Here is a 10,298-nt window from a genome sequence, read left to right on the forward strand (position 1 = left end):
TGCGGCGTGGGGGGCACTCTAAATATGCGGCGAGTCCTCTCGAGAGGTTGATGGTAGGGAAAGAGGGGGTGGAAGATCCTCGGACCCGTCCCCCGGGGTGCTCTCCATCTAAATTAGTAAGTAAGTAAGTTTGGGCTTCCCTGCTCCGGGAACTAAATCCCACTACAGGTGTACTCCCCCTTTGGGCACGTCGTGGAGGTTCATCCTCCACTATTACCTTCCAAGGGAGCAGCGCACCACCTGGATAAGACACCAGGCAGCACCGGTCGTCTAATGCTCCTACCAGTCGCTTGGGCGAGCCCGTCGCAGCGGGACATTACCCAGCGAACCCGGGAGAGACCCCCGGGCTACTAGTACCACGACGCGCTAGGACGTGCCAGACTCCGAGGCCGGCCAATAAGTGACCTTTCCCAGAGCCTTCAGAACCACCAAGTTCAGAAATTTTATACCCCGTGGCCGAGACTGCCTAGGTACAGATCCTAGCCAGTAGCTTCGCAGAGTTCTCTACGTCGACCCCCGGGGGGACCATCTAAATTAGGGGCGGAATTGAGCTAAATCGCACTGTCACCTGTAAGGTATTCATGGCTGTTGGCAACGACAGGCATATCTTTCGCTCCTTGCCGCGAGGAATTTGTTGGGCTGGGGCTGCCTACGGGTCACAAGTGACTATTGGTCACCAGCAGTGCGATGCCAAAATGATCAAACCAAGATAAAAAGAACTCTGGTAGTATCTTGTTCAATAACATCGCAGTTTTGTTTTGCGGATCCGAATTGTAAGCTGTGTTGAACTAAGAAATCAGTGAAAGCAGTATGAAAATTGTTGGAAATAAATGGTATTAGAAATTTAGTTATACGACTCTCTGATATGCATAGTATGTTTTTGACGCACATCATTTGTTGAATTATGTGTAAAGTTAGAACCACCATAGTGTTGTATAGTTACCAATAAACGCATGTGGAATGTCAAAACGCAAAAATTATTATCACTTGTTTAAGTTAATAATAAAGTAATTACTGCAGCTCCTTGAAAGTGTCTGCTAAAAAAAGCGGTTATTTACACTTACTTTGCTAGTACATAGATTCGTGTGAAGTATTTTGGTAAAAAACTTAAATAGTTTCTTCAAATGTAATAAGGATATAAAATGCGTGTATAAAGATACATTTTACTGAAGATGATTAAAGTCTAACACTTTAATACAAAATGCATTCATTACACACAAGAAGTCCATTTGAAAAAGGAATAATGCCCTTAAAAAAATCTGTCATTGTATGCGAAGGCAGAATTTCGTTAAACTTCGAAACATCTTCATTTTTCTAAAACAGTAATTTCAAAGTTTGTACAAAATGTTTGAATAGTCACTTTCTTTCAATAAAACGTCCAAATTCATTAAGATTATCACTGTAGAAACATTAAGAAGAATGTTTGCATAATTCCCTTTCTTTGAAAAATAAATTAAATTTATTAAAAGAACAAAATACGTTACTTAATATTATGTACACTTTCCACAGTGAGTACAAGGAGAAAGACAATTAAACAAAGCAAAGGAGGGACACATGCGAATAGTAAAATATGGTAATTATAATGTATAATAAAAATTTGGGCTAATCTTTAGAATATGGTAACAGGTAGTTTGGCGACATTTTGGTAAGGCGATAAAGGTTACTAGATAAGACTTTAGCTATCTGTACTGGTAATCTGAGAAGTACACAGTTCGAATCACAGATTATTTTGTCTCAGAGAAATGAGAGATCATAAAAGACATGTAATGTGACATTTTTCGAAAAACATTTAGCTAATAAGCACTTAGACTGTGACATTTTAGCTAATAAGCACTTAGAAACAATTTCGCCGCTAAAGTGCAGAATCGCTCGATTATTTGTTTGGCGCTTTTTACAAGAGTAAGAAGAATTGGATTTTTGACAATTTTCTTTGACCGTTTTAAGTGAAAATAGCTCGATGTGTACATAGATAAAGTCAAGAGTGTGCACAATGCCATTTTTGTGCAATTCTGGGATGTTTTTTTAAAGTGAAAATAGGTCGACGTGTACATGGATACCGTGTATGTGCAATTCTTAAAAACGCGGCAAGCAGTTCGCAATTCTGCACTTTCTCCCAATTTCGCACCTAATCTTCGTCATGATTAAGCATTTTTGTTCGATAAAAGTTCTAGTATAAGCGTAATTCGGCTAGCAGATTGTTGGAAAAAATGTTGGGAAAAAAAAAAAAAAAAAACGCGCTATTACTTCGTGAAAACAAAATGGCATCCAAAACAAAACTAGCAGGTTGCTGTAACAGGGTTGGTCGCCAAATTTTCGTCAAAAAATTGCCAAGTTACCATAATGGAAAGATTCACCAAAATTTGTTTCTTTATTTTTTCGATTCGATATCATAAAATTTTTAATTAATTAACCTAAAGTCTAAACCAGGGACAGCAAACCCGCGGCCTGGTGGAGTTTTAACAGTGACACGCGAAGACTTATTGAAAAGTGAAAAGATTTGAAAAAATAATATCATCTGTATCAACTCCGTTGATAGATACACACAAACACATTAGAATAAATATAATAATTCAATTTCTCTGCAAGACGTTAATTGTTACCCAAGTGTAATCCAAATCCAAATCCAAATTATTGACCTAAGGCAGCATATTACACTGAAAAGGCAAATATATGAAAATTTGTAATGTAAATTAAACAACTTGCCAATGATATTAGAAAAAAAAAAAAAAAAGGTGAATCTTTACATTATGGTAACTTGGCGATTTTTTGGCGAAACTTTGGCCACTAACCCTGCAACAGCAACCTGCTAGTTTTTTTTTTTTTTTGGACGCCATTTTGTTTTCACGAAGTAACGGTATTTATTTATTTTATACTCTAAATTTTTTCTAAAAATCTGCTAGCCTAATTACGCTCATGCTAGAACTTTTATGGAACAAAAGTGCTTAATCATGACGAAGATTAGGTGCAAAATTTGGGGAAAGTGTAGAATCGCCCACTGCTTGCCCCGTTTTTAAGAATTGCACATACACGGTATCCATGTACACGTCGACCTATTTTCATTTAAAAAAAAATTTCAGAATTGCACAAAAATGGTATTGCGCACACTCTTGACTTTATCCATGTACACATCGACCTATTTTCACTTAAAAAGTCAAAGAAAATTGAGAAAAATCCTATTCTTCTCACTCTTGTAAAAAGCGCCAAATAAATAAGTGGGCGATTCTGCACTTTAGCAACGAAATTGTTTCTAAATGCTTCTTAGCTAAAATCTCGATTGGAATTTTCCGGAAAATGCCACATTGCATGTCTTATGATCTCTCATTTCTCTGAGACAAAATAATCTGTGATTCGAACTGTGTACTTCTCAGATTATTGCTAAAGTCCTAGGTAGTAACCTTTATCGCCTTACCAAAATGTCGCCAAACTACCTGTTACCATTTTCTAAAGATTAGCCAAAAGAAAGTCATTTTATGGTTTTACGTGATTTTCTTCAGATTGAATAATTCCTCGCCCCTGAAAAAATTGTATGGAAGATATTTCATCATTAGGCAAGTCCAAAGTTTCAAATCCATGGTAAATACAATAATAATGAAAACACAAGTGACCGTTACATCTTTCGAATCTGCATTCTCGTTGCCAATTTTGAAAAGACATTCTGTTACTTTTTCTTAAAAAAGTTAACATTGTATCGAAATTAGAAGTAAACATTGGCGACTTCTTATGAATCAATCTCTTGGAGAGTTTGGCTAAACATTTGGCGACGACTCCGGTCCCGATAACAGAACAGCACCAAACAATTATTGCATTACTTCTGCTGTAGAACTTCTTTTGAAGAGACACATTTAAAAACTGTCGATATGAAAGCCTACATACAGGAAGCAGCAGAGAAAATGTATAGTCCTTCCAGGAAGCTATATTTTAAGAAGCTCGCAACAAATCTCTTGCAATATCTAAGAAGGAGTTTGATGATCTATAAAGTTTAATCACCAGCAATGAAATACCAATCTGTTACTCAGTATTTTACAATAATGGGAAGTTTAAGTAGTAAAAATATCTTATTCTAAAACTTACGCAAATGTATGTTATTCTTAGGAAAGTGTTAACTTTCTTTTGCATTTTCATTAATGATGTAACATTGAAACATTACAAATGCCATTTTATAATTTGTAGTACATGTCATAAGATGGCAACATTCTTAATTTCTTGTCTCTAGAGCCATAAGCATACGGCATTATTCAACATAAAGCACAAAAAGGGGGGCAAGTATTATTACTGACGGAATTTCGGTGAAGCCTTTCATTAATGCTTACTCCTTAATCCATTAACTGCCAATTTTTTCCCTTCTCAATTTACATTTATTTCTGAGTGTCTAGATTGACACAGAGACTGGAAATTAGAATTTAGATGAAATTTGGGCTAATCTTTGGTATATGGTAACAGGTAGTTTGGCGACATTTTGGTAAGGCGATAAAGGTTACTAGCTAGGACTTTAGCAGTGTACATGGATAAAGTCAAGAGTGTGCGCAGTGCCATTTTTATGCAATTCTGGGATGTTTTTTTAAGTGAAAATAGGTCGACGTGTACATGGATGATACCGTGTATGTGCAATTCTTAAAAACGCGGTAAGCAGTGGGCGATTCTGCACTTTCTCCCAATTTCGCACCTAATCTTCGTCATGATTAAGCACTTTGGTTCGATAAAAGTTCTGGCATAAGCGTAATTCGGCTAGCAGACTGTTGTAAAAAAATGTTGAGTGCCTTTACTTCGTGAAAACAAATTGGCGTCCAAAAAAATTCTAGCAGGTTGCTGTAGCAGGGTTGGTCGTAAAATTTTCGCAAAAAAATCGCCAAGTTACCATAATCCAAAGATTAACCGAAATTTGCTATGAGCCCCAAATGGGGATCGACATTCAAGTAGTGCTCACCGGAAAATAAAATTCACATTAACAATAAAGAGTTAGTAAATATATTATAAAACTATTACGGAACACGGAAGTTGGAAACGATGTGCATAATAATATGACATACACGCGTTTTGAAAATGTTGAAATCTTGAAACTCACAAAAATTTTCATTTAGAAGTCAAACAACAAAAATCAGCGTTATATTTTTAAATTTTCACAGGACTAGTTTCGATGGTTTCACCGAACCATCATCCTCAGATGCAAAAGCACAAATATTTGTTCGGTTCTGAGGATGAGGATTTGTGCTTTTGCAGCTGAGGATGATGGTTCGGTAAAACCATCGAAACTAGTCCTGTGAAAATTTGAAAATATAACGCTGATTTTTGTTGTTTGACTGTAAACAACAATTGTAAAAAAGTAACCATTGTTGCCAATCGAATTAAAGTTACCAAATTTCCGCTACTAAGACAAATTTCCAAATGGGGATCATGGCAGTTAAGAGGTTAATTCAACAGTTAATATCCCCGCACTTCAGAACCAAGGAAAACTTTAAATAACTTTATCTCAAAATTTAATTTTGGTACTTTTCCGTTTCGTCGGGGCAAATCTCGCCAAGCAGACTTTATTGGCGACAACAATACAGTATACACATAAAAAATGTTAAAAAGTGTTAGTTCTAAGAATTTTTAATTTTGAAGGCATAAACATTTTAATATCGTTTAAAATTTTGTAAAAAGCCATTAAATAAAGACAATAAATTTGTAAAATAACATTAGTTTAAGAATTTACTATGCTTTCATAGTTCAACATCCTGATTCGCCGGTTCGTATCACGTGACCCCATGTGATCTCATCTAACGTTAACTACACTACAAAAATCTATTTCTCTCAGTAATTATCTACATTAATTTCTTGTTAAATCTTAATTTAGAATACAAATTTAAATTCAAGAATTACTTCTATTCGTACGAATAACTTATGTAAAACCGCAGTGCTTTATTTCGCTAATGCATTTTCATTAGAGTGGATGAATTTAACCCTTGACTTTGCCTTTTCTATATTTTCGCCTTTGGGTGAGCGGTGTGATGACATCTTAATTGACTTAATTACCGCGAGTGGCCTTAGGGCATAAATTTGACATATCTGGTAAAAATTCTATCTAATTATATGCCAGTATTGAAAGAAACAATCAATATGATAAGAAATGTCTGCGACTTGTTTTAAAATGAGGTGTAAAAGGTTACCAGGGAGGATATTCTCTTTGGCATCAGTTGTACCATTACTGGCAACTTTATCACCTGCGCCGGCAAAACGGAAAAGTACCTTAATTTTTTTAGTTGTTTTAGTATTTCAGCCCATTAACAATATAATACTTATTTCGAAGATAATAAAATCTAGTTTTTAAATATAGTAGGTTATTAATATATTCTAAATATTTTTTAAACTGTCCTGAAAACAATTCTTGCTCTATGCAACGATTGGTCCTGATAAGTGTTCTAAATAATACTTAATGTACGAATTTGTATCCTACGAAACTATATCATGAAAGATACACAAATATTAAAATTCAACTAATCATGAAAGAAACCTACGCATTTTTTGCCAAATACTATTAAGCTTTTTTTTCCTGTAGCATCATGGTGCTAATGTAGATATTCGTATTGATATTTTATATCTCTGTACCCATTTAGTACTGCAAGATTTTAGATTTCATCGTTAAAGAATTTGCAATCGGTTACTTCACTGCCACTGTTAATATCGAAATCTCTAGTAACGGAACACTTTCTTCGTGAAGAAAATCTTATTTAATTGCGTAACATAACATTTGGATTTAAAAATTAAGTAAGTTTACTTACCTGAATTTACTCGTAATGCAGAAGCCAAAGTAAAAATTAGTACGATGCTGATGCTCCTTACGCCACGCATTTTAAACTGCTTGAAGCTCCCTCTCGGTAAAATCGCAAACGGATTATGGCGAACTTCAGAATTTTCGGTATTCTGTCCGGGTTTCGACGACTTTAGAGCAATAAAGTTCTTGCTAAGCAAGCAGCACTTTTGAATTAAAAATCAGTCCACATTAGAGTACAGGCTAATTTTTCTCAGCTTCCTATGTGTACACGCCACGTACATATTGTATAGAATTAACAGATGTCTGGCTTTTTCATGTGTCAGTTCTAAATTGATGACTGAAAATAAGGAGAAACTCACGACCGATGAACAATAGATATTCAGCAGAAATTTCATTTCACCCAAAGAGAGGACAGATGCAACTCTGAAAGGTTTCGACTCCAAAATGGCGCAATTCATGTCTAATACAGCTACAACTTTGACAATTGAATATAAGTAGTGTACAAATGAGAGAGCTGGCGCAGTGACCTTTGGGGCGAAACAATGACTGCGAAACCCTCCATTAAAATCGAACCCACTTTTAGAATGTGATGGCTCTCCAACCCTCCATTAAAATCGAACCCACTTTTAGAATGTGATGGCTCTCCAACCCTCCATTAAAATCGAACCCACTTTTACAAACGCTACTTTTCCAAAACGCCGCTTTTACAAACGCCACTTTTCCTCTTCATCGCATGCTTCTTTTGTAAGGGGACATTCGTCCCCCACATAATCCACTGGCATGGTATATTTAGTGAGGGTATTAATTTATACCATCAGTGCACCATTATGTATGGCTTCTAGAGCGTCAAAGGAGAGACAATGGGTAATTGATTAATAATACCTAGTGAATAATAAAAGCATTTAAAGAGATGCATTCTATATGTAAAGATGGAATTGTTACAAGAATTAAACACATTTAGTTCTCTCAATGAGTTCAAGAAAATGAGCGAACTTAATATCAATGAAAAGTATCCGGTTACAGAAATTAGAGAAATAAACACAAAGTATGGTAAAAAAATAATAGTCCATTTACCTGAGTGTGTTGTATCTTTACCGAAGCGATGTGATAACAAAGCATCTGATTATTTAAAGCTCAATGGCATTAAACCTCTTTATTTTGTTTATTTAGGAAGTAAAGATGTCGGGAAAGCCCAACCTGGAAACATGTTTAAATTTGAGCAATAACTTTTTTTTTTTTTTAATGGTTTTAGAATCATTAAAAAATAAAGTAGGCTTAGTTACACAAAAGAAATCTGGTCATTTTTGATAGAGTGTCATAACCCATATTCTGTACCTTACTATTCTTTTCTTCGTGTAGTATTTGATACATTTGAATAATATATTTTAAAATTAGCGAATGAATTTCAGGATAATTATTATTCATATCTGTTTCTTCTTCAACAGCAGTCAGTAAATGCTGACACATTCTAGCAAGGCCGCACATTCTGCTGTTATTACCTGAGCTATATAAAGCTCTAATATCACCGAATAAGTCATAAATATTTGCCATCTTTACATATAGAATGCATCTCTTTAAATGCTTTTATTATTCACTAGGTTTCATCAGACCCCTCGAAATTTTACGAAACCTTCGTTTGAAATGACTCTGAGATCAGTATATTCATAAGCTGTAGTAATTAACTATGATGACACTCACCAACGATACCAAGGACTCGCTCGCCGAGGTACCGAGAAGAAAGCCAGGAAGGCCCCGCAAGCATGACCGAAGGACCCCGCGGACACTCTCCCCCATTGGACTAAACTTTGAGCGAACAGCCATTACAACACGCACATACACAGTAAATATAGACGGCCTTACCATCATGATAAGATAAGCTATCATACTTTTTCCCAATGTAGAGGTTGGAGGGCGCAGCGCCCTTCACCTGGAGTTGTGGTCTGACTGGACTCACAGGGCTCACAGGCGCGCCAGCTGCACCTCCACAGGCCACCTCTCGCACAACATATATAAGACACATAGAGGACATACACTGTAAGACTCTGACGCTTTAGCGTCGGGGATCCCACTTATGAATAACTGTGAATGCTACTCTATTGGTTCAACGGCGAGAGTAAGCTGGGATAACGGTGAATGCTACTCTATTGGTTCAACGGCGAGAGTAAGCTGGGATAACGGTGAATGCTACTCTATTGGTTCAACGGCGAGAGTAAGCTGGGATAACGGTGAATGCTACTCTATTGGTTCAACGGCGAGAGTAAGCTGGGATAACGGTGAATGCTACTCTATTGGTTCAACGGCGAGAGTAAGCTGACATGTCTTTTTGGCTAGGTTAAGACCATCAATCCGGATTGAATGACATCAATCCGGGAGAGGTCGGGGTTTGAACTTGGGACTTTGATGTTAGTAGTCCTGCGCGCTAACCGTTCAGCCAGGGTACCCGTATTCAATAATTGCTAACTGTCTTATAAATGTAACATATCAAACATGTTTTGTGAAGTGCTGCCATCTGTTGTCACTTTCTAATACTACGCATTTAGACGCAGTCAAGGTCGTGACGTATACGATAGAATAATAAAAAAAAAGCACTTATCATTTCCTCAAGCTAGGAACACGTTTCACTCCAAGGTCATTTCATCAGCGTTCGCTTCGATTTTTTTTCCCCACGCGGGACGTTGAAAACGGAAACACGATCATAACAAATTGCGGGTAGTTATTTTATTTTTAATGCTACACAGCATTAAAAAATTACTAGGTTTAAGGTTCATTTTCGCTGCTATATCTATATAAATTTCTGTTGCATATGTTAGTTAGAAGGATGCAAATCAGTTTTTTATAGTGCATCTCGTAAAAGGCATTCGATAGTAAATGGTGTTTATAAGTCATCAGATGACAAAAGTCTATCTTATCCTGGTGTTCTAAGATAAACTCTTCGCTAAAGGTTTGATATCTGACAATTCGTTCCCATTCCAGCTGTTCTGCGAATTCCCTCATGAAATCTTCAGTGAGTGTTTGTTGGGAAGAGATAAGAACCATATCGATATAGTCTTTGTGCTTCCGCATGAAGTCTATGCTCAGTACTTGGTAGTGGGAAACTGTTATCCAATGCACTTTTGTTATATGTTTATCGAGGAAAGGTTCTGTCATCTTTTGGTACCTGCAAGCTTGTTCCCAGTCTAAACTATAGGCATATTTGTCCATGAAGGGTTCCGACAATTTCTGGTATTTGGAGATTTCATACCATTCAACTAAACCTTCATGTTTTTCTATAAATGGTTCTGATAACGTCTGATACTGACAAATGACCGTCCAGTTCACCTGATTTGAGAATTCTTCGATGAACTCCTCCGAAAGAGTCGAGTATCGACTCACGAGCGACCAACTTATATTCTGTTGTAATGCCCTGATTTGTCCTTCCAACAAACCGGTCTTCGAAATATCGTTCCAATTTACGTCAGCCATTTATTATAAACACAAAAGAATTTCTACTTTCAAGTATACATAAGTTTTTAGGTCCTTAGTCTTAACGAATACTTGTATCTCTTTA

The 10,298-nt window shown here is 36.4% G+C and overlaps 1 protein-coding gene across 1 annotated transcript in view; it reads right to left on the bottom strand.

Moving 5' to 3' along the window:
• The window catches only part of LOC118198488 (neprilysin-2-like), a 93,030-nt gene extending 84,259 nt beyond the window's left edge, over window positions 1–8,771 (bottom strand). Inside the window, exon 1 of the mRNA XM_085821453.1 lies at window positions 8,612–8,771. Coding sequence (XP_085677579.1) covers window positions 8,612–8,771 — 160 coding nt within the window. The remainder of the gene's footprint in view (window positions 1–8,611) is intronic.
• Window positions 8,772–10,298: the final 1,527 nt, after the last annotated feature.

This window comes from Stegodyphus dumicola, chromosome 7, assembly GCF_044657685.1.
Source record: "Stegodyphus dumicola isolate Sdum_Otavi_A_Nest chromosome 7, ASM4465768v1".
Lineage (NCBI taxonomy): Eukaryota > Metazoa > Arthropoda > Arachnida > Araneae > Eresidae > Stegodyphus > Stegodyphus dumicola.